Below are 24,795 nucleotides of genomic sequence, written 5' to 3' on the forward strand. Positions count from 1 at the left end.
TGTGTGTGTGTGTGTGTGTATGTGTATCACATCCTCTTTATCCATTCATCTGTTGATGGACACTTAGGTTACTTTCAAGTCTTGGCTATTGTAAATTGTGCTGCTATAAACACTGGGGTGCATGTAACTTTTAGAATTAGAGTTTTCGTCTTTTCCGGATATGTGCCCAGGAGTGGGACTGCTGGATCATACGGTAGCTCTCTTTTAAGTTTTTTGAGGAACCTCCATACTGTTTTCCATAGCGGCTGCACCAATTTACGTTCCTACCAACAGTCTAGGAGGGTTCCTTTTTCTCCATACCCTCTCCAGCATGCTGAAGTGTTTAAGGGTGAAGTGCACTGATGTCTGCAACTTACTTGAAATGTATCAAAAAATAAGATAGACTGACGAATGGATAGAGAGGTATGGACGTGTGATAAAGCAAATATAGCAAAATGTTAATTGTAGGATTTAGTTGGTGAGTATTTAGAACTCACTGTACAATTCTTCCAAAATTCTTTTATTTAACAGTTTTCATAATAAAATATCCAGGGGGGGGGGATACCTGATCTAGTTACTTCTCTGATATTTCTGAAATCTTTTTGATCTAAGGATCATGGAATTTTCAAGCATTACTAATACCCTTAACATGACAGTTCAATCTTTCCTGGGAAAGAAGACCAATTTTTATTTTTATTTTTTATTTTTGGCTGCACTGCACAGCTTGCGGGATCTTAGTTCCCCAACCAGGGATTGAACCCGGGCCCTCGGCAGTGAAAGCGTGGAGTCCTAACCACTGGACCGCCAGGGAATTCCCCAATTTTTATTATACTTCACTCACCTAATCTTTAATCTTTACCCTCCAATAATAGTTACCTTGAGCTGGAACGTACAGCAGTCCAACATTCTGGGCAAGCACACACAGCTCAGGCTGCATTTTCCCACCTGGACTATGTTTTACTGAATTCCTCCAGACACAATAGACTATTTAATCAAGACTTCTAAAACTTAATGTTCAAGTTTGTGCATTGCTGGTGGGAATGTACATGGTGTAGCCACTATGGAAGCTAGTATGGCAGTTCCTCAAAAAGTTAAATATAGAATTACCCTATGATCCAGCAATTCCACTTCTAGGTTTATTCCCCAAAGAACTGAAAGCAGGGACTCTTAACAGTTATTTGTACACCAGTATTAATAGCAGTGTTATTTGCAGCAGCCAAAAGGTGGAAATGCAAATGTCCATTAACAGATGAATGGATAAAGGAAATGTGGTATATACACATGATGGAATATTATTCAGCTTTTTAAAAAGGAAGGCCATTCTGACACATGATGCAACATGGATGAACCTTGAAAACATTATGCTACGTGCAGTAAACCAGATACAAAAGGACAAATTGTGTATGATTCAACTTATGTGGTACCTGGACTAGGCAAATTCATAGAGACAGAAAATAGAAGTTACTGGGGACTGAGGGAGGGAAAGGAAGGAATCGTTGTTTAATGGGTCCAGAGTTTCAATTGGGGATGATGAAAAAAGTTCAGAAGCTGGACAGTGGTGATGGTTGCCCAACAATATGAATGTACTTAATGCCCCTGGATTGTACACTTAAAAATAGTTAAAATGGTAAATTGCATGTTTTGTGTATTTTACTTTGATTTTTAAAAAAATTTTGATTACTGACTCAATCTTCTTACTAATTATAGGTCTTACAAATTTTGTTTTTCAGTATTGGTAAGTTTCGTGTTTCTAGGAATTTGTCCATTTCATCTAGGCTATCCAGTTTGTTGGCATACAACTGTTCATAGTACCCTCTGCTCCTTTTCTCTTCTGTAGAATTGGTAGTAATGTCCCCACTGGCTGGAGTTATTTGAGTCTCTCTTAGACAATTGGCTAAAGGCCTTTCAATTCTGTTAATCTTTTTGAAGAACCAACTTTTGGTTTTGTTGATTTTCTCTATTGTTTTTCTATTCTCTATTTCATTTATCTCTGCTCTAATCTTTATTATTTGCTTCCTTCTGCTAGCTCTTTTTTTTGGCTATGCCATGTGGCAAGTAGGATCTTAGTTCCCTGACCAGGGATCGAACCCACGCCCCCTGCATTGGAAGCGCGGAGTCGTAACCACTGGACTGCCAGGGAAGTCCCCCTTCCGCTAGCTTTGAGTTTAGTTTGTTCTTCTTTTTCTAGTTCCTTAGGTTGTAAAGTCAGATTGCTTATTTGAGATCTTCCTTCTTTTTTTTTTTTTTTTTTTTTAATATTTATTTATTTATTTTTGGCTGTGTTGGGTCTTCGTTTCTATGTGAGGGCTTTCTCTAGTTGCGGCAAGTGGGGGCCACTCTTCATCGCGGTGCGCGGGCTCTCTTGTTGCGGAGCACAGGCTCCAGACGCGCAGGCTCAGTAGTTGTGGCTCACGGGCCTAGTTGCTCCGCGGCATGTGGGATCTTCCCAGACCAGGGCTCGAACCCGTGTCCCCTGCATTGGCAGGCAGATTCTCAACCACTGCGCCACCAGGGAAGCCCCCTTCTTTTTTAATGTAAGCAATTACAGCTATAAATTGCCTCTGAGCACTGCTTTTGCTGTATCCCGTAAGTTTTGGAATGCTGTGTTTTTGTTTTCATTTCTCTCTAAGTATTTTCTAATTTCCCTTGTGATTTCTTCTTTGCCCCATTGGTTAAGAGAGTATTGTTTAATTTACACAAAATTTTTCAGTTCTCCTTATTGTTTTCTAACTTCATTCCATTGTGGTCTGAGAAAATACTTTGTTATTTACCTTCATTTTTAAATCATTTTTTTTTTTAAATTACCCTATACTAGGTGTGCTTTATTTATTTATTAATGGCTGTGTTGGATCTTCGTTTCTGTGCGAGGGCTTTCTCTAGTTGTGGCAAGCGGGGGCCACTCTTCATCGCGGTGCGCGGGCCTCTCACTATCGCGGCCTCTCTTGTTGCGGAGCACAGGCTCCAGACGCGCAGGCTCAGTAATTGTGGCTCACGGGCCCATTTGCTCCGTGGCATGTGGGATCTTCCCAGACCAGGGCTCGAACCCGTGTCTCCTGCATTGGCAGGCAGATTCTCAACCACTGCGCCACCAGGGAAGCCCCTACCTTTATTTTTTATTTATTTATTTTAAAATAAATGTATGTATGTATTTATTTTTGGCTGCATTGGGTCTTCGTTGCTGCGCGTGGGCTTTCTCTAGTTGCGGCGAGCGGGGTCTACTCTTCGTTGTGGTGTGCAGGCTTCTCATTGTGGTGGCTTCTCTTGTTGCGGAGCATGGGCTCTAGGCACGCGGGCTTCAGTAGTTGTGGCACATGGGCTCAGTAGTTGTGGCTCACAGGCTATAGAGCTCAGGCTCAGTAGTTCTGGTGCACGGGCTTTGTTGCTCTGTGGCATGTGGGATCTTCCTGGCCCAGGGCTTGAACCCAGGTTCCCTGCATTGGCAGGCGGACTCTTAACCACTGCGCCACCAGGGAAGTCCCACACATATTTCATTTTCACCAAGAATTTTATTGAACAATGTAGTCACTAACCGAATGAACTTTTTGGCCAGCCCAATATTTCATGGATATGCAATCTTCTCATCTCTGACAGTGGTTCTCAAATTTGTCTGCATATTGAAATAATCTGAGGAACTTAAAAAATATGGATTCTTGTATCCTACCTCCAGAGATTGTGATTTTATTAGTCTGGTGTGTTGTCTGGGAGAGGAAACTTATCTTTAAAATATCTCCAGTTGGGACTTCCCTGGTGGTCCAGTGGCTAAGACTCTGCACTCCCAATTCCGGGGGCCTGGGTTCGATCCCTGGGCAGGGAACTAGATCCCACATGCCGCAACTAAGAGTTCGCATGCCGCAACTAAAGATCCCACATGCCGCAACTAAGACCCGGTGCAGCCAAATAAATATTAAAATATATATATATATAAATATCTCCAGTTGATTCTAACATGCAACCAAACATGAGAACTACTGCTCTATGAATATTATAGGTAAAAAAATTTTTTTCATATCTTGCCTGCTTTGCGTCTCTGATATCCTTTGTTCTGTTTTTGTCTCTTTTTCTGGCTTTCTTCAAATGCCTGGTGACTGTACATTCATATTTAAGAATGAGAGTTGCAAGCATGCCTGCGCACACATACACACACACACACGCACAAGAATGAGATACCCACAAGCTGAATGGAAGCTGATGGTAGGTAGGGGGCACCAAATAAGTCTGTATGCTTGAAGACTCCCTGTCAATATCTTTAGGTCTTTTCTCTTTGGCTGATCAGTTTCCCAAGGGAGGACTCTTCCGATATTGTGCTTTGGAGGGATAAGCCGGAAGAGGGCTGAGGGTCTCATTGCTCATTCCTCTATTTTGTCCTCTTATTTTAAATATGGCCCCTTATTCCTGTCCTCAGAATTGCTTGGTGTTCTCATGTCCAGAGGCTCCTTGGTTTAAAGGGGACCATCTTCTGTCAGGGTAAGGAGGTGGGCAGCACAGACGGGGAAGGCTCTGGGGAGCCCATCTTTCTACAAACCTTCAGCCAGTCCTCCTGTCTGCAGCCCCTCCCTGCACACATGCCATCAGAAATATCTGACACTTTCGATTCCTGATCCTTTCCAGGACTCTGCAGTGTCAAATGGCTTACTTCTTATTGGTTTCTCTGTCCCTCTCCTCTACTGGAAATCAAGTATCAGGTTTTTTCCCCTCCCCCTGCCCACTAAATCTGTTACCACTTGTTCATCTTTCAAAATTGTATTGGTCTCTGGTCTACAGTCATTTTCTTTCCTATTATCTGTCCTTGCTGGTTTATACCTTTAAAAAAAAATTACTATACTGTCATTTTAGGAAGGTTAAAGGAGGGAATGCAAATGTAAATACTTGTGTTCAATTTTTGTTTATTTAGAAATGTTGAGAGCCTGGGATAGCAGAGGGGAGGGACACTTCAAGCCAGGAAAATAGACTGCATAAAGGTTTAGTTAGAAGAGGGAACTCATGAATCATGTGTAGAGCATGGCAAGCAGGCTGGTTTTGCGGTTTTCGCTGGGGAATTAGAAAAATAAGAATCTCGGGGCAGGGAGAGAAGAGCCAAAAGGAAAGTCTAAAAGGCTAAGTGAAAAATTTATACTTAGTAACATAATTATTAGATCTTACATTTTGTGGCATTTAATCATCTTTTCACATATTTTCACCCATAGGACAAGCCTAAGAGTTAAGTTAGTGTTTATTATAACTGTTTCATAGCTAGAGTAACTGAGGCATAGAAGTTAACTTATTTTTCTAGGGCCACACATCAAGTAGCCAAAAGAGAGTAACCTCAGATTGTGGAGGAGGAGGAGCCCACGATGGAAACAGTGTCCGAAGGTGCTCCCTGGAGAGCTCAGTGGATGTGCTAGGGTAGGGAGACAGGCTAACATAACAGGCCTGCACATCAGCCAGTAACTTAGGCAGGAAGTACAGCTGATCCTCATTATTTGCAGATTCTGTATTTGTGAATTCACTTACTAAAATTTATCTGTAATCCTAAAATCGATACTTGCAGTGTTTTTACAATCGTTTGCAAACATGCTTAGAGCAGTGAAAAATGTGAGTCGCCTGACACGTACCTTCCCAGCTGAGGCTGAACAAGGCGACGTCCTGCCTCCTGGTTTCGGCTCTCACACTCTAAATGAGTGCCCTATCCAAGGTCTACCTAATGCCTCATTTTTTGCTTGTTGGTAGTGGTTTCAGTGTTTAAAATGGCCCCCCCGGGACTTCCCTGATGGTCCAGTGGCTAAGACTCCATGCTCCCGATGCAGGGGGCCTGGGTTTGATCCCTGGTCAGGGAACTAGATCCCACATGACACAACTGAAAAAAAAAAAAGATACCCCGTGCCACAACTAAGACACGGCACAGCCAAATAAATAAGTACAATAAATATTTTAAAGTAAATAAATTAAATGGCCCCCACCCACATAGTGCTGAGGTGCTGGCTAGAGTTACTAAGTGTAGTAAGGCTGTCATGTGCCTTACAGAGAGAGTGCGTTAGATGAGCTTCATTACGGCATGACTTACAGTGCTGGTGGCTGTGAGTTCAATGAATCAATGGTTGTTGACGAAAATGTTAGGACAGAGGCACACAGGAACCTTACCTTCTATTTCCCCCAGGAGCAGTGGTTCAGTATTTGCTAATTCAGTGTCTGCGGTGACTTGATAGAACAAGCTACTGTGAATAACGAGAGTTGACTATACTTACTAGTGCTGAGTCTCAGTTCTAGCCAAAGAAGGCAGTCTGATTGTTCCCTGAAAACCTGATGGAGAATCTGAGTTCCCATCACGTTTTTGCCTCTTTTTCCTTGAGTGAAATGTGAGCATTAACGACATCTGTCTGAGAGCAGAGCACCTGGTCCCAACATGGTGTCAAAGTGAGGCCTGAGCTCAGATGTTCCTGCTCAAGTTCAAGCATGAGATGAACATCAGAGTTGGCTTAAGGGTCTGCAGGAAACGATGCCCCTCCTGTCACGTGTTTCTCGGGTACGTATTAGGCTGTAGCATCTTACTGTAATTTTCCCCTCCAATCAGTTCTTGCCCCGTGTATCAGTACTTGGCTCCATTACCCGCCCAGCTGCTCAAGCCAGAAAACCTGGGAGTCGCCCTTTCTTCTCTTCCCTCCCCCACATTCTATCACTAAGTTCTGTTGGTTCCACATCTCCTGGTTGTTTATCTGTTGCCTCGTACCCCACACCTTCCCTTCTAAACTTTATGCTGCTCGATTTTCCAGATTCCCTTGCCAGCTGTTAATTTCTGCCAGTGGGAGGCACCAGCAAGCTAGGAGAGGGTGGGAGAGAGGAGGCAGCAGCCCTTGCCCAGGGTGGCTGTAGTAGGGGTGAGGGTCTCGGACCTGCGACAGCTCTTCTGTTTCCAGCCCCTGCAGTGGACACTCCCCTTTAACCTCTTGTTCCTTCAGCACTCTCCATTCTCTCTTTTGTTTCTTCAGCCCTTCCAACACTTTTGTAACCAACTGCCCATACTTAACATCCTTTGTTAGAAATAACTAGTATGGTTTCTGACTTCCTGACTGGAGCTTAGCTGATACAACCTCCAAAATATTTCCTGAATCTGTCCATCTCCACCACTACCACCCAGTCCAAGACACCATCATCTCTCACCTGGGTGACTGCAATAGCTAGGCTCCCTGAGTCCACAACCAGACAGGTCTGGAGCTAGACAGGCAGGTAGCCTGTAAGGCAGGTAGTGCTACCTGGTGGGAGACCCCCAGAAAAAATAAGTTCTGGGAGAAAAAAGTTTCCCCTCTATTGCCAACCTTGGAGGACTGGGGTTTGATTTTATTTCACAAAGTTGACTTGCTTAAACTGCTATTCACTCAATGCCTATTCCTAGGCCAAGTTCCTTATCTCTGCCTTTGCTCAGTCTGCCTTCTCTCTTTCATATTAAAGGACAGCAGGATAACCTGAAAGATAAGAGCATTTTATTTGTAAAATCTTTGCCAACTAACTTTAAGAATGAAAGAAAATAATTCTATTGTTATCTCAAAAGAACATCTGTTAAGCCTTCCTCCCAACCTGAGCATCCTGGGATCCCAGGAATTCCAGTGCTTCTAACTCACATCCCCACAGTGGTGTAGATGCATAATTAATTTCCATGGGAAGGAACTCTGACACAGGCATTAGCCATTTAACGACCATGGGCAGTGCTTTCTGGCAGAGAGGGCAGTAAGACGTGCGCTGTCTCTGAATCAAGCTGTGAGGCAGGCAAGGCCGCCAAGTGGCTGACAATGATCCCTCCTTCTCAGATGGGGCAGAGAAGCCAGCTCAGCCTTGAAACAGTGACGTGGGAGGTGTCTCAGCTGAAGGTTAATGTCTCTGCGTCTCCTGCTTGGGAGGTGGAGTTGGATGGAGGGGTGAATGCTTTCTTGCCTTCAGCTAGAGCTTTAAAATGCTGTGAGGAGAGAGAGGGAACGTGAAGGATTGGGGACATACTAGTTACTACATTTTAGCAAGAACTAACCTTGCTTCCTGCTTCCATTCATTAGGCCACTTGGTTCTCCTGTAAGAATGACTGTCCACTGTAGATCCTTACCTAGCCTTGTCTAAGGCCCACATTGCTCCTACTTCCCCTTCCTTTACAAGCCCCACCCCTGCCTGCTTTGCAGTTCCCTTCGTGATGCGGAAGGGCGATGGTAACTCCAGGCAGAGACATCCTCCATTGTCACACGACAGAGTCACAGCAGACCCAAAATAGTGGCGACAGCAGCAATCCTCACTACAGCTTAAGTCAACCTCCAATGCTGGTCTCACCTGTGAGTTCTTGAATTCCGAGTAGAGGGAAAAGAGCAGATGGAGGGACTGAATCCGACTCTTGTAGATGGGGATGTCTAGGATGGCTGAAATCGAGAACTCCCGTGAGCAGAAATAAACAAAAATCCGGAAGCTATGGGGCATTTCTGTTGAGGATGGCCAGTCCCCTCCCAGATGGGATGTGTTACTATAACTCTGCGGGTTAAATACCCAGCAGGTAGTCACATAAACCCAAATACCACCCTCGCGTGCTGCCAAATAGCACAACGGGCTTAAAGTAAAGGCTGTAACTCAGAGTAAACCAGCCTTTTCAACAGCCCACAATGAATTAATTTATCCAGAGATGGGGTCAAGGAAGGGATGGAAGGGCTTACCACAGATCATGTCTATGTACTCTGCCAGGCTGCAATCAATCTCTGCTGTGGGCAGGCTCACCTAGGAGGGGCACGGGATAGACCCGAGTCAAAAGGCTGAAATTTCAGTGGTCCTAGCATCACTCACTCTCTCTGAAGGAAAAGAGCTCCGAGCATAAGGGGTGACATGGGCTGAATTGTGTTCTCCCAAAATTCATATGTTTAAGTCCTAACCTCTAAGAGCCTCAGATCATGTGACTATATTTGCAGATATGGTCGTAAAAAAGAGAAGTTAAAATGAGGTCATTAGGGTGAACCCTAATCCAGTATGACTGGAATCCTTATAAGAAGAGGAAATTAGGACCTAGACACATACAGAGGGAAGACCATGTGAAGACACAGGGAGGAGACAGCCAAGGAGAAAGGGTCTAAAAGAAATCAACTCTGCTGACAATTTGATCTCCAACTTCTAGCTTCCAGAGTGTGAAAAAATAAATTTCTGTTGCTTAAGCCACCCAGTCTGTGGCACTTTGTTATGGCAGCCCTAGCAAATAATACAACGTGCCTTTTCTCTTCCCCCGATCAGTAAAGTGGAATTGGTTATACTCATTAACTACCAAAGTAGCAGATGATGTAACAGGACCAAAATATTTTATAAGTAAAATATACTGCCATGCAGTCTTCCTGTGTGTATTTGTGAAGAAGAAACTGGACCCAAGTTATGGCCAAGTATTTATAGTTACTTGGTGTTAGAAGGCCTAATGGTCCTTGGACACCACAGGAACAGAAAAAAATGACATGACATCTCAGCAGGCTCCAGATCTAAACTCATATTGTAAGTTTAAAAACCACTGGCTTCTTATAAATTGTTTGTTCTCTTTTTACAAAAATCAGAGTAGATGGTTCTGCAATTTCCTTTTTCCACGTAACAACATGTCATTGGTATTTCTCTGTATCAGAGCAAAATAAGGCCAAATGATCTTCCATTGTGTATTTCACTGAATGGATGTACTACAATCTATCTATTCAATTCCCTAATTAGACATTTTTCTTCAGCTATAGCTTTAAAATGCTGTGAGAAAACAGACTGTTTTCAAATTCTTTGCTTTTACAACACTCAATAAACACGTACCAAAAACTCTGTCTTCATGGAGCTTATATTTTAGTAGGGAGAAACCAAAGACAAAATAAGTAAGGTAGGGCTTCCCTGGTGGCGCAGTGGTTGAGAATTTGCCTGCCAATGCAGGGGACACGGGTTCGAGCCCTGGTCTGGGAGGATCCCACATGCCACGGAGCGACTGGGCCCGTGAGCCACAATTACTGAGCCTGCGCGTCTGGAGCCTGTGCTCCGCAACAAGAGAGGCCGCGATAATGAGAGGCCCGCGCACCGTGATGAAGAGTGGCCCCCACTTGCCGCAACTAGTGAAAGCCCTCGCACAGAAACGAAGACCCAACACAGCCTAAATAAATAAATTAATTAAAAAAAAAAAATAAGTAAGGTATACAATATGTAAGAAGGTAAGTATCATGGAGAAAAAGCAGGGAAAGAGCTTGGGGAATGTGGTGTAGCAATTTTAAACACCATGGCCAGGAAGGACCTGTTATCATCTTTGCTCAGTTTTCTTTTCTTGATATGTAAGAGCTTTTTGCTTGGACAGTAATGTTGTCACATATATACGTAAGTAACTTTTTTTCTTCCTGGCCGTGCCACGTGGCACGCGGGATCTTAGTTCCACGATCAGGGCTCGAACCGGTGTCCCCTGCATTGAGAGCGTGGAGTCTTAACCATTGGACCGCCAGGCAAGTCCTGTATAGTTTTATTTTTGTTTTAACTGTTTAATTCATTTGGAATTCCTGTATGCTCAAGGTTGAGGCTTAGATCTATTTAATTTTTCTCAAATGGCTGGTCAGTCATCTCATCACAACCCATCCTATCTCTAATCATTTAATTCCCAGCTAGGTTTTTTTTTTTTTCTTTTGGCCACGCAACATGTGGGATCTTAGTTCCCTGACCAGGGATCAAACCCACGCCCCCTGCATTGGAAGTGCGGAATCTTAACCACTGGACCGCCAGGGAAGTCCCTCTAATCATTTAAAATAACCATCTTTCTTATACAACAAATTTCTACATTTACATGGGTTTGTTTCTGGATTGTTATGTGCTGCTGATCTATTTCTGTTCCTAACCAGTACATTATAGTTTTATTTACTACAGCTTTATAATGTGTTTCTAATGCCTGACAAGGCAAATCCTCATTTTTTCCCTAAAATTTTCATGATTAGTCTTAAAAATTGATTCTCTCAGATAAACTTTGTTACCGAATTTTCAATTTCTAAAAAAATGCAGTTAAAATCCTAATTGAAACGGCCTTCCATTTCCACGGTGAACTGGGGAGGACTGACAGTGCTGAGCCATTGACCCCTCCCTCCAGGAACATGGCTTGACTCCTCATTCACTCAGAGCTTGTGTCTGCCCTTCACTGAAGTTTTATAATTGGTTTTCAAGAAAGTCTTGACAATTTCTTATTAAATATATTCCTGAGCACTTTTAAAAAATTTAGGATCATTATGAATGGGACTTCAGCTTCTTAGAATAGCATATACACCTCTGTGGAAAAGGTAGAGTCTAAAGTGATAATACAAAAAGTACATATGTTCATCAAAAGGTATGTACTCATGGTAATAGGACAGTAATATTACAGAGTAATTTGTAATATCCCCAAACTGCAAACTACCCAAATGGCTATCATAGAATGGATATATTCAAACAATGGAATACCATACAGTTGTGAGAACAAATATATAACCATGATGTGTGAACAATATGGATGATTCTCCATATGGATGAACAATATAGATGAGCAAATAAATAAGACACAAAGGAACATGATTATATTTAGATAAAATACAAAACTGGCAAACCTAGGGAGTTCCCTGGTGGCCTAGTGGTTAGGATTCTGGGCTTTCACTGATTCCAGGTTCAGTCCCTGGTCGGGGAACTGAGATCCTGCAAGCCATGTGGCAGGGCCAAAAAACAAAAACAAAAAACAAAAAAACAGGCAAACCTAATCTGTGCTATTAGAAGTCAGGAAAATAGTTACGTTGGGAGGTGGAAGCCCGAGGGGGCTTCCAGGACGCCAGAGATGTTCTGTTTTTTTGATCTGATGTGTTGGTTACACAAAGGTGTTCAGTTGGTGAAAGTTAATCAACACTTATGTGTATGTTTCTGATTTTGTATTATACTTTAATTTAAAAGTTAATGATAATAGTAATACAAGAAGAGAGAAAACACTGGGCCCTAGAATGAATGCCACACTTTCTTAGCTCCTGCTACCTTCCACTCACCTTTCCCAAAAGCTCTTCAAACTCTGGAGACCATTCCTGCATCAGCATGTCAATATCGGGCATAGGCCTACAAGTACAGAGGTAAACGTGAATAGAAAACATGGGCCGGTACCAGCAATCTCTGCATCAGGATATTCTAGACTGAAGGGAGATTCTCAGTCTGGCACATTAGGATTTCAGGAGAACATAGACTGGGTGGGACAAACTTACCCAAGACCCGGGGTTTGGAGAAGCTGGCTAAGTAATAATACCAGCTAAATCATAACCTTTATGTCTGCACTCTTAGCCAGTAGCAGCCAGGATCCATAGACCCTCAGGTTGATATATCTCAGATATGCCCCAGCCTTGGGACCCCCTTCTCAGGAGCAATGGCTTCATAGGTGGTGACTGTTACCATGGGTTACTACAGTGAAGAATGTACTATTTCTTACCTGGTGTAGTGCACAGTTGCAGGGGGCTTGGAACGGTGTAATTCAGAGATGCTCTCAATCCATGTGTCAATGGCTTTGGGATTCTTTTCTGCATCTTCCAGGCTCTTTACTTTCATATGTTGCTAGAAAAGTAAGGGGAAAGCCTGGCTGATGGCATTGAAGGATGTTTTTTTGTTTGTTTTTCTAGAATTTTTTAAAAAATAAATTTATTTATTTATTTTTGGCTGCGTTGGGTCTTTGTTGCTGTGTGTGGGCTTTCTCTAGTTGCGGCGAGTGGAGGCTACTCTTTTGTTGCAGTGCACAGGCTTCTCATTGCGGTGGCTTCTCTTGTTGCGGAGCATGGGCTCTAGGCGCGCGGGCTTTAGTAGTTGTGGCACACGGGCTCAGCAGTTGTGGCTCACGTGCTCTAGAGCACAGGTTCAGTAGTTGTGGCACACGGGCTTAGTTGCTCCACGGCATCTGGGATCTTCCTGGACCAGGGCTTGAACCCGTGTCCCCTGCATTGGCAGGCGGATTCTTAACCACTGCGCCACCAGGGAAGCCCTTGAAGGATGTTTTTACTCTTGTTTTTACAGAGTGGCTCATCATATGCTGCTATTTTGTATTCAAGGTAGCTGCTGAAAAGGGAAGCCTGCCAGCAGCCAAATGAAGATTATAGGAAACCCTGATAAAATCTTCTGCAGCCAGGGGAAGGGGGCAGGTCAATAGGACAGGAATGACCACAATAAGATACCATTTCACACCTACTAGGATGGCTAGAATAAAAAAGACGGACAATACCAAGTGTTGGCGAGGGTGTGGAGAAATTGGAACTCTAATTCATCACTGGTGGGATTGTAAAATGATTCAGCCACTCTGGAAAACAGTTCAGCAGTTCCTCAAAATATTAAAGTTTCCGTATGGCTCAGCAATCCCACTCCTACCTATATGCACAAGACAACAGTATATGTGCATGCAACAACTTGTACACGTTCATAGACGCAGAATAGAAATGGAAACAACTGGTAAATGGATAGACAAAATATGGTATGTCCATACAACGGAATATTATTCAGCCATAAAAAAGGGAATGAAGTAGTGACCAGGGTTTAAGAGCAGGATAAATGAGGAGAGGAGTGACTACTAATGGGTATGGGGTTTCTTTTTGTTTTGGTTTGGTTTTTGGCCCCACCTTGCAGCTTGTGGGATCTTAGTTCCCCCAACAGGGGTTGAACCCTGGGCCCACCACTGTGAAAGTGCTAAGTCCTAACCACTGGACCGCCAGGGAATTCCCAAGGGGTTTCTTTTTGGAATAATGAAAATGTTCTTAAATAGTGGTGATGGTTGTACAGCTCTGTGAATATACTAAAAGTCACTGAATTGTACAATTTAAAAGGGTGAATTTCATGGTAGGTAAATTATATCTTAATACAACTGTTATTGAAAAAAATAGGGCTGGTTGAAACCATAGCCATCCCTTTTAATAGGCGGTAAGTCAACTGTTCAAATACTAGCAAGGCTTCTACTCTCGGCCCCCTGGAGCTGGGGCCTGTGCTAGGCTAGTATCTTACTGTGACGTTGTGTTGTTTGGAATTCTCTGTTAACCAAAGTGAGAGCACTGTAGGGTCCGACTGCTTTGTAGAAGGCTCATCCAGTACCAGTAGGCCAAGGCTGTCAGGCTTTCCATCAGGACGTGGAACCTGGTTAGGAGAAAGGTAAGAAAGAGAAAAAAAACATGGGAGGGATATAAAAAGGTACACTTGCTTCCAATAAGCTGAAGAGGAAGAACTCTTCTGGTTCATCATTATTTCTAGTATTAAAAAGCATGCCTGGGACTTCCCTGGTGGCGCAGTGGTTAAGAATCTGCCTGCCAATGCAGGGGACACGGGTTTGATCCCTGGTCTGGGAAGATCCCACATGCCACAGAGCAACTAAGCCTGTGCGCCACAACTACTGAGGCCCGAGCGCCTAGAGCCCGTGCTCCGCAACAAGAGAAGCCACCGCAATGAGAAGCCCGCGCACCACAACGAATAGTAGCCTCCGCTCGCCGCAACTAGAGAAAGCCCACGTGCAGCAATGAAGACCCAAGGCAGCCAAAAATAAATAAATAAATAAATAAATAAAGAAGACAAAATGTTTAAAAAAAAAAAGCATGCCTGTATATCATGCTGTACTAAAATACTACCTAGAAAAAAATACATGATCTATAGGACCTTAAATATAAAGCTGAAGTCATGGATAATTAGGAGGCAGATATATGACAAATTTTTAACACCTAATGAGATAATTATTACCTAATAGCAATGAGTATGGAGTTGAGAGCAAGTTAAGAACTCCAGTGAAATGAAGAATATATATTAAGGTAGCTATTGCTAGTCAGGGAAATTAGTGGAACTGTTAGAGTGATAGAGGGGTCAGAAGAAACACCTAAGGAGTCAGTTTTAGGATGTTCTGACTGTACCTTTAAGAATGCATCAATATCCCCGACAGCTGGGATAAAATCAGGAATGAAAGGTTTCAGTTTGTGGTCCAGGTCAATCAACTGAGGTGTATACCTAGGAGATATTGCCACGGGAAGGTGGAGACTGTCAGAGAAACTTATTTTATTATTCAGGCTGAAAAACACCTAAGGGGAATGACCATGTTTCAGACTAGAGGAAGGAAAGGGCAAGGCAGGGCTGGGGGTTATGGTGGGAGGGTCTGGTACTCACCTACTGATGTACTGGAAGAGTTCCTTAATCTCAGGAGAAACTGGCAAATGCTCATAATCTGCAGGATCATAGGCCCTGGGGAAAGGAAAATGTGGTTCAAGGTAGCCAGAGAAGAGCAGGGGTTGCTGAGCCCTGGTTCAGGCCGGGTGTTACTCTGGCCACAGGGCATATGACTCTGAACCTAGTTTCTGCTCCACCCACATCTGCCTTTTCTGAGCAGCTTGCAAGGTAACTTTAAAAATGCTTATAATTAGCTCTCAGCTATCTCTGACAATGAAGAAGAACAGAGCTACAGAAAATCCAAAACATAATTTTAAAAAATTTTAAAAATTTTAAAAAATTTTAAATAATAATTTTAAAACAAAATTTTAAAAATTAAAATTAAATAATAATTTAAAAACAAAAATTAAATAATAATTTAATAAAATTAAATAAAATTAAATAAATAAAATAAAATTAAATTAAATTAAATAATTTTAAAACAAAATTTTAAAAATTTTAAAAAATTTTAAAAAATTTTGGAATGTAGCAGAAATTGTTTTCCCTTTTTTGTCTGAATGAAGGGGATGAAGAGAAAAGATGGAATGAGATCTTAATTTCTGACATGAAAACGGTTTACGCCAAGAAAAAAAGCAATTTTTACAAAGATGTTTTTCAGTGTTTTAAGTAAAAAATTAGAAACAACATGTCCAACACTTGAGAGATGGTTAGATATGTCAAGATGAATATTGCAGTTATTAAAAAATACTTGTATTAATACATGAAATGTATACAGTAAAAAGGTAGTAGAGTACATATTAATGACTATAATTAAGTAAAATGTAATGAATTGACAAAGTATATAAGTGACTAGGAGAGTTATTTAAGGTTCTTCTGGGAAGAGGTGCTTAACAAAAATACTAAATAGTTTATATTTCCCCAGATTATAATTTATGGAAGCAGAATCATGAAGTAAACTGGGAAGCATGAAAAGTCAGTCTGGTATTAAACATTTGCCTAATTTACTTAGTGTCTACCTTCAGGTGGATAATTTAAAGGTAACTTTTTATTTTTATTAAACTACTTCATTGAATAAAGTATGCATGCACATGATAGGAAATAAAAGGTACAAAATGTATACAGTGGAAAGTTATGTCCCCTTCCACCCCTGTTCCCTTGCCACCAAGTTCCCCTCCCAAGAGTAATCAGTATTATTAGTTCCTAGGGTAGCCTAGAGATAGCTTATGTAATATTTGTTTTATACACATGGTAGCACAGCATAAAGACTTCTATACCTTTTTAAAATGTAACAATGTCCCTTGGAGATTGTTCTTTACAGTGCATAGAGTGCTGCCTCATACTTTTTAATGGCTAGAAAGAATTCTACTGATTGGCTACACCAGTAATTGTATTTTAAGTGAATGGGCTTTAGAATCTACTTTGATTAAAACCTGCAGGGGTGGGTCATGATTAATCTAGCACCAGAGCTGGAACATGGTGAGGAGAATTTTTACTGAAGCATCATGCAGGAACATTTTGCCTCAATACAGGGTTCTGGATGCACCTATTCTCTACCCGTCCTAAAAGGGTCTGAGCCTAAAATAGAAATGTTCCTGTGCATGTATGTTTTCCTTGCTAAACAGAAATGCTTTGGTATGTGTATAAATTTATCTTCTCTTCCCTAGAATGTGAACTCCTTGAAGTCAGAGACCATCAGTTAAACTGACTCAGCAAATCCTCGTAAAATCCCTGAGCCCACAGGTGTTTCCGATAGTGCAAGTGACATCACAGGATTCGGGCAGTAGAGCCAAAAAAGAAGGAAAACTCATTACACTGGGTTTCTGAGCATCTGCTAATCCTAAATAGAGGAGATCAAAAGAGCTGCTGGAATTTCACTTCTCACTGACGTCCTCCTGTCCAGTGTTTTGAAGGAGGCGTTTTCCTCCTTGGCAAGGGGGCTTTCCTCACCCTTCCAGAGGGGCCCCGTGCTCTTCGTCATCATCATCGTCATCATCAGAATCAGTTTCAGATGAGTCATCATCGTCGTCATCATCATCGTTTTCACTAAAGCCCCGCTGAGGCGTGAGCTGCGAGGTCTTCTTTTTCTCCTGAGATAGGGCAGGAGATAGAAAGGTCCAGGTAAGGAGAAATTTACTGTTCCTTTACCCAGTTCTCTCCTAGTGCTCTAACCAGAACCCTCCCGCCTGACACCAATTCACTGGAAAGAGAAGGAAGCACTCCCCAGAAGGGCCTCGAGAACCTTCTTCTGCTCCTCCTTAGCTACTAACTGAGTCCCCACTTTCTATAACCATGGTCTCTTCCTCTGCTCGAGGCTTGGGTATAAATTTTATCCAATACATATCTCTTTTACCTATTACTTAGGAGATTCTGAGAACTCTGCATAAACTTTATCCAGTCAGCTTCAACTCTAAAACTGAGGGACTTCTGAAGAAGAAAGCAACTCTAAATATAAGAGTTATTTTGGGAAGAAACAGGGGAAGATGAAGTAGGGAAGACACACTTTAGGGAATCTTAATACTCACAAAGATCACAGGGAGGAAATAATAGTATTTAATTTGCAAGACTGCCCAGGGTAAGCTGCTTGTAACTATCAAAAGAAGAAAGTTCATAATCAACCCCGTGCCTGGATTCTGACCAGCAGTTCCGGAGGCTGTGGGTTTTCCCTTTCCATTCAATGGGTATCTGACCGATGCATGGTTCCCCTCCCTTCCCCCGTAAGCTAAATGCAATGACTGTACATTATATCTCAAGATAAGAGACTCTTCTGTCCTTGGCATTACGACCTACCTTTCTGGGCTTCTGGTTCTAGATGTACCACCCCACCCTCAAGCCAACGAGAAGGGGTGAGGTGGTGCTTGGGCTTGCCGGGGCAGTTGGGACAGGGTCCATGTCTTTGACTCTAGGGCCTGGAGCCTGTGGCATGCCCTCACTTAGGACCTAAAGGGTGGCCAATTGGCCCCCTTTAAAAGTAGGTTTTTCAAGCTTGGTTTCCATATGCCATATGGCTTACACTGAGGTTAAGAGATGATTGGTTCTAGTTTTTTAAATTATTTAACGTTTCTTTTACATTAAAGCAGCTACTGACATTTAAAACTGTGACACATTACAGGACATCAAAAACTTCTTTGGGTTACATTCTCCTCTAAGCATAACACAGATTTATTATACATAGATAAAAATATATTTTAACTAATCTGTAACATGTGAGACTGATGACACAGTTGCAGAATATGCCTTATTGGTATACAACTGGTAAATATCTCCCACAGTGTTCTTTCCTAATTCAAAATCTGCCCAAATTATTCTTGGTCACATGGGAAGCAGTCTGGCAAGGGGAGATTTTTAAGAATATCGTCAGCTCAAAGATTATTCAAAAGTGGATCCTATCTGCTGATTCTGGGTGCATATTAAATTGGAAAGATAAATGAGCCTTGAATATTGACTACATCATGATGAAAACTAGAAAAATTTAGGGTGAATATACAAAATTAGGAGGTCAATTTAGGAAAATTGTTCACTTTTCTTTTGTCTGCTTCTTCAAAGTAGTGCTTTGCAAAATCTCTGACCTATGGGAGAAGACTTTATATACCACAGACAAGATGCCAAAAAATTACTTTGTAGGTAAGATGTCAAACAGCACACTAGTCACAAAGTGGGGCTATCTTAAAACATTACCTTTTAGACTTTCTATGAAATCCGTCTCTGTTGCTACAGCTTTCTGCATTACTTCAAATATTCTCCTTCACCTGAGTTTTCAAAACGCCTGTTCTTGGAGGACGATTAAAACATAACCATTGGACCATGTGCTAAGCCTAAACACAGGGGCTGTTCGCCCACATGTGCAAATTTAAGGCCCTATCTGGCTAGAGCTGTAGGCGTCTTCTCATCTCGCTTTCAGAAACGGTGATTCTCTTGGTTCACAGAATAACACCAAAGTGACATCTGGGCCTTAAGACTTCAAAACTAAAGTCTCTTTCACAAAATACTAGCAGTATCACAACTGTTGACAGTGAACCAATGCCAGGATCAATCATTCCAAACTTTCTTTATCATAAGAATTACTTGGAGTGCTTGCTCAAAATATACATTTGCAGGCTTTTACCTTCAAGATTCTGATTAGGCAGTTCTAGGTGGGGACTGGAAATCTGTTTTTCTAAATTTAAGAAAATTTTTATTTATTTACTTATTTATTTATTGGCCGTGCCACGCGGCATGTGAGATCTTAGTTCCCCGACCAGGGGATCGAACCCATGCCCCCTGCAGTGGAAGCACAGAGTTCTAACCACTGGACCACCAGGGAATTCCTATCTGTTGTTTTTTTTAAATAAGTACCCCAGTTGATTATTATGACCAGAAAATTTTGTGAAACCCTGGCCTGTGTTATATGAAACTTCTCACCAGAACATCAGCTATAACAGTAAGCTTTATTCCTGAAGGAGAGTCAAAATCTTAATGCTCTTGGCTCTTGACTGTCCTCCATGAGCTCAAAGGAACCCAATCACTGGAGGTGAGTATTTAAGAAATGTTTGCTACTGAACTAGTGTCATTTCAAACTAACTACTAAAAATTCAAAGCAGAAGTTTCACAAGAAGCGGTGGGTTATATTGCACCTTGTTGTTTTCCTCTTCGTACTCCTCACTGCTGTTGTCAGCCATAGTCTTGTTAGGAAGACGGGTGGAACGACGAAGTCCTTGGAAGAAAAGTTTTCCCTTTAGGTTATTGTATTTTGGGTGTTTTTTAAAAATATTTATTTGGTTGCGCAGGGTCTTAGTTGTGGCAGGTGGGCTCCTTAGTTGTGGCATGCAAACTCTTAGTGGCGACATGCATGTGGGATCTAGTTCCCCGACCAGGGATCGAACCCAGGCCCCCTGCATTGGGAGCGTGGAGTCTTAACCACTGTGCCACCGGGGAAGTCCCTAGGTTATTGTTAAAATGATTTTCAAAGACAGATATTTTTCATTTATATTTTATGCTCTAACCATTTTATGGAACAGGGTTTATAAGAATATCTAGCTGAAAGACAGGAAACTGAATTCTAGTCATGGCTCTGTCAATTCAATTCGAGATATACTTACTAAGTATTACTATGCTTAAGGCATTAGGTTAGACATTATACTGATTATCTGACATTACATAAATAGCATAAAATCTGCCCTTAGTTTACATATTGGTGAAATGAGGTTAGTAATTAGTAAAGCAAAAGGAGTGCTGGGGGCTTCCCTGGTGGCGCAGTGGTTGAGAATCTGCCTGCCAATGCAGGGGACACGGGTTCGAGCCCTGGTCTGGGAAGATCCCACATGCCGCGGAGCAACTAAGCCCGTGAGCCACAATTACTGAGCCTGCGCGTCCGGAGCCTGTGCTCTGCAACAAGAGAGGCCGCGATAGTGAGAGGCCCGCGCACCGCAATGAAGAGTGGTCCCCATTTGCCGCAACTAGAGAAAGCCCTCGCACAGAAATGAAGACCCAACCCAGCCATAAATAATAAATAAATAAATAATTAATTAAAAAAAAAAAAAGGAGTGCTGGATTTTTATAGTCAGAAGACTGGGTTTATAGGACAACTCTATCAGGTGGACAGAATGACTTAACCTCTCTGAGTCTCAGTATTCCCACTTCTAAATGGGGTCAGTAATATTTCTGTCAGGATTGTTGTAAGGATCAACTGCAAAGAATTTTATGTGGAAGGAAATGACCTAGTTCCTGGCAAATAGTAGTCACAAATATGAATCTCAATCAGTGTCTATAAGATAAAAGCAATACAATATTCTGAACAATTAAAAGCATAACCAGATGTAAGATATTATTAACTGGCATGAAAACATGTTCAATGATTTCTAAGTCAAATGAATGCCCACTAAACACCATTTTTCTGCCTTTTAAATTGCCTAAACTGAAAACAAATTATAATGTCCACAGGTGGCAAGATTATAAATGTGCTCAAGTCAAAAACCTGGGTGTCAGGGGACTCCCCTGGTGGTCCAGTGGGTAAGACTCCGAGCTCCCAGTACACAGGGCCCCAGTTCAATGCCCGGTCAGGGAACTAGATCCCGCATGCTGCAACTAAGAAGCCTGAATGCAGCAGCTAAAAGTTCGCATGCTGCAACTAAGACCCAGCGCAGCCAAAACAAACAAACAAATAAATAAATAAACATTAAAAAACAAAAACAAAAAACCTGGGTGTCAGATAACCAACAAGGACCTACTATATAGCACAGGGAACTATACTCAGTATTTTCTAATAACCTATAAGGGAAAAGAATCTGAAAAAGAATATATAAATAAATAAATAAATAAATAAATAATAAAAACCAAATTACTGTGCTATACATCTGAAAGTAACACAACATTGTAAATCAACTATGCTTCAATAAATAAATAAATATGTATGACAGGCATTAAAAAATTAAAAATTAAGTAAAAATTAAAAACAAAAAAATAAGTAGGTCAATGACCTGGTTAAAAAAAAACAAACACCTGGGTGTCTAGGTGTGTCTGGGTGTCTTTCCATACACTGAAAGACTGAAAGCAGGGACTCAAACAGATACTTGTACACCAATGTTCAAAGCAGCATATTCACAATTGCCAAAAGGTGGAAACCACCCAAGTGTCCATCGACAGACAAATGGATAAACAAAATGTGGTTATACAAACAATGGAATATTATTCAGCCATAAAAAGGAAGGAAATTCTAACACATGCTACAGCATGAATGAACCTTGAAAACATTAAGCTACGTGAAATAAGCCAGATAGGAAAGGACAAACACTGTATAATTCTGCTTATGCAGTACCTACAATAGGTAAATTCATAGAGGCAAGGTAGAATAGAGGTTACCAGCAGCTGGGGGGGGGGGAGGGGAGGGGAATGGAGAGTTATTGTTTAACAATAACTCTGTTCAGGATGATGAAAAAGTTCTGGAAATAGAGAGTAGAGATACTTACGCAACAACACGAATGTACTTAATGCTACTGAATTGTACACTTCGAAATGGTTAAAATGGTAAATTTTATATTAGGCAAGTTTACCACAATAAACAAACAACCCTGGATGTCATCCTTGATTCCTAACTCAAGAGCTAAATCCAATCCATCAGCAAGTCTTAGTGATTCTACTACAACAATACCTCTAGCATTTGCCAATTCTCTCTATTCTCAACTTCCTCCCCACATCCAAGCCACTATCACCTCAACTCAGCCATGGTGACAGTCCTTCTAACTGGCTCCTTGCTTTCACCTTTGCACCTTTCAATCCATGCCATGCATAACAGCAGTATGGCCTCTAAAGCCCTGCTTGTTATACCTCCTGACTACCTCTGAGGTTACTCTCTCCTACCATATGCTGGTCTCTTTCAAGTCCTCAAACTAACCCAAGTTCTTTCTGGCCTCAGGGCCTTTTCACATTTCACTAGCTGCTCCCTCTTCCTGGCCTACTTTTCCTGTGTCTAAATCTTTCTCACCTTTCAGTTTCAACCATCACCTCCTTAGGTCTTCCCTGACCCCTCCATCAAAAGTAGATCCCACTCCTCACCAACATTCTCCATAACATCAAACTCTTTGCTTCCATCAATGCGCTTAACACATTTGTAATTGTGTTTCTTTATTCATTTGGCATCTGTCTCCCATAATTACAGGCATCAGGATGGCAGGGTCAATGTCTCTTTTAATACCGTATACCTGGGAATTCCCTGGCGGTCCAGTGGTTAAGATTCTGAGCTCTCCCTGCCGAAGACTTGGGTTCTTTCCCTGGTCGGGAAACTCAAATCCCACAAGCCACGCGGCACGGCCAAAACAAAGAAACAAACAAAAAACTGTATACCTAGTGCCAAGCATAAGGCTGACAGATAATAGGCATTCAAAAAATGTCTGTTGAACAAATGATGGTGTCAAGTCCTCTAAAAATATTCTGTTGAGGTTTCAATTGGAATTGCAGGTTAAGGATAGGTAACTGAAGCATCTTCAGAACTGAGCAAAAGAGTTTTGATAAATTAAACAAACAAACATGAACCCCCGGCAGACTGTGGGCAGAACAGTATCATGAAGCAAATGGCGATGGGGAACACTGGTTAGGTTGATGGAAGATCCTGCAATCTGGGTGGCTGTGTTTTCTCCCCCCTTAACTAGTTGGAAAACAGAAGCAATGGCAAGTAACTTGACTCTGAAAGCCAATATCTGCTAACAGAAAATAGAAAATTCTTGGGGACAATCATGAATCCATCCTGCAACCCTCAAGGCGGTACCTACCAGGGTCAAACGTATTCTCCATGTGGTAATAGACAATTGTTTTGTTTCTGTTTCTAAGAAAGTACGGCTAAGTTCTAAGCTACATGTCATTCACGCGAGATCAACAGTTTTGATTCTCATGGTTTATTTGGAGATGACATTTTTTTTTTTACAAATTTTGGTTTGTTTTTAATAACCGCTGACTTACAAATGCAAAACAAACAAAACAAAGAGAAAAACAAAAAAAAACATTTCTCTTCTTTCCTCTTCATGCCTCTCTTACCTTTGTGTCTTGTGGTTGGAGCATAAATACTCGAAACCTCTTCAGAGTCGTTAATCTCTAGACGCTCATCATATGTCTGGTTTTCAACGATCTTGGTCTAAGCAAAAGGAAATATGATTACAGAGCTCCTATCACGGGACATTAAGCACTCTGTGGGGAGGTGGATTCCAAACCAGCATTGGTTCCTCTTCCTTACCCAAGACACCAGTTTTACCTGAAACCTTCACGCCCCCCCCAATTCAAACTTTCCTTAAGGCTTCTTGGCCCCAGGTCAAGCAGTTAAGTCATTCTGCTGCAGCCCGTATTTAGGAACTGCTGGCAGGCTGGCTGAGGAACGAGGGAATCGTGGAGAGAAACGACAGCCAACTTCTGCAGCAGCTCCCCAAAGCTGTAAGATACCCGCGCAAGGGCAAAACAGTATTCGTCTGTAGATAATGGCTGTCTCCTCCGGTTCGATCAGTGTCGCAAGGCGGCCGGAGTTTCTCAGGGGAGGCTGTAGAGGCTCTAGAAAGAGTTCTGTCTCTGGGGTTACCAGGGAGGGAGGGGCGTTCCCCGAAGAGAGGGTAAACTCCAGTCTCTTGGTCCCACCCAATAATCCCGAAAGCATCACCTTCACCCCCACCACACCACCCCCGTCTTGTATATCGGATCCCACTTAAGTTTCTTGGGGAGTAAAGGAAGCAGGATGGTTGGTGATGGCGTGAAGGAAGGGGGGAAAGAACAGTTGTCAAGAAGATGGGAAGAGGTGGAGGGGAGATGGGGAGAGGGAAGGGGAGTCCTTTCTATTCCTCTACAGAGGGAGAAAGAGAGTTCTCTTTCTGCTAGGGTAAGTACGAATTACCTGTAGCCCCTCTGAATCCGTCTCCTCTATGTGGAAAGAACCCCAGCCTAGGGCTAGGGTCTCACTTCAATCTCAGGCCAGGCCACTTCTACTTGGAAGAAGACCAAAGGCTTCTACTCGGAGCAACCGGCCTGTTGTCAGTCGCTAAGCAAAAAAAAAGAAAGAAAAAGAAAGAAAAAATCGCGAGACTTTCTTTCACTCTCGTGAGACCTTCTCCACTCGCGCGTTAAGTCTCTTCCAGCATTGAAGGATCCAGGGAGGATCTAGAGGGGCTCGGATCCTGTTTGTCTAGGGTTTCAATAAATTTGTCTGTGGCGGCATCTAGCGGCCGGGGGCGGCAAAGCCGACGGATGAATTTCGGTTCGCATAGA

The 24,795-nt window shown here is 42.2% G+C and overlaps 1 protein-coding gene across 2 annotated transcripts; it reads right to left on the reverse strand.

Annotated features, from left to right (window-relative positions):
* Nucleotides 1-7,411: 7,411 nt before the first annotated feature.
* On the reverse strand, nt 7,412-24,595 carry IFT46 (intraflagellar transport 46). 2 transcript variants are annotated; one of them, XM_082342162.1, is made up of 12 exons: nt 24,425-24,595; nt 23,584-23,680; nt 19,692-19,771; nt 17,029-17,168; nt 15,082-15,156; nt 14,832-14,925; nt 13,942-14,070; nt 12,392-12,513; nt 11,961-12,027; nt 8,637-8,697; nt 8,263-8,348; nt 7,412-7,903 (listed from the first exon to the last, which is right to left on the reverse strand). In XM_082342162.1, the coding sequence occupies exons 3-12, from the start codon at nt 19,734-19,736 to the stop codon at nt 7,808-7,810; spliced, it is 915 nt and encodes a 304-aa protein (XP_082198288.1). In that variant the 5' UTR covers nt 19,737-19,771; nt 23,584-23,680; nt 24,425-24,595; the 3' UTR covers nt 7,412-7,807. The 2 variants fall into 2 exon arrangements, with proteins under 2 accessions (XP_082198288.1, XP_082198289.1); XM_082342163.1 differs by lacking the exon at nt 19,692-19,771.
* Nucleotides 24,596-24,795: the final 200 nt, after the last annotated feature.

This window comes from Balaenoptera borealis (assembly GCF_965194805.1).
Source record: "Balaenoptera borealis genome assembly, chromosome: 11".
NCBI classification, from domain to species: Eukaryota; Metazoa; Chordata; class Mammalia; order Artiodactyla; family Balaenopteridae; genus Balaenoptera; species Balaenoptera borealis.

What these genes read in the sequence shown, in the direction of transcription:
- IFT46 (XM_082342162.1), bottom strand. Translation starts at nt 19,736, where the DNA reads ATGGCTGACAACAGCAGTGAGGAGTACGAAGAGGAAAACAACAAG. An exon ending in CTCTTCCAGTACATCAGTAG is followed by an intron (nt 14,926 to 15,081) that starts GTGAGTACCAGA and finishes AATATCTCCTAG; the next exon opens with GTATACACCTCAGTTGATTG. An exon ending in TTGAAGAGCTTTTGGGAAAG is followed by an intron (nt 8,698 to 11,960) that starts GTGAGTGGAAGG and finishes TGCCCCTCCTAG; the next exon opens with GTGAGCCTGCCCACAGCAGA.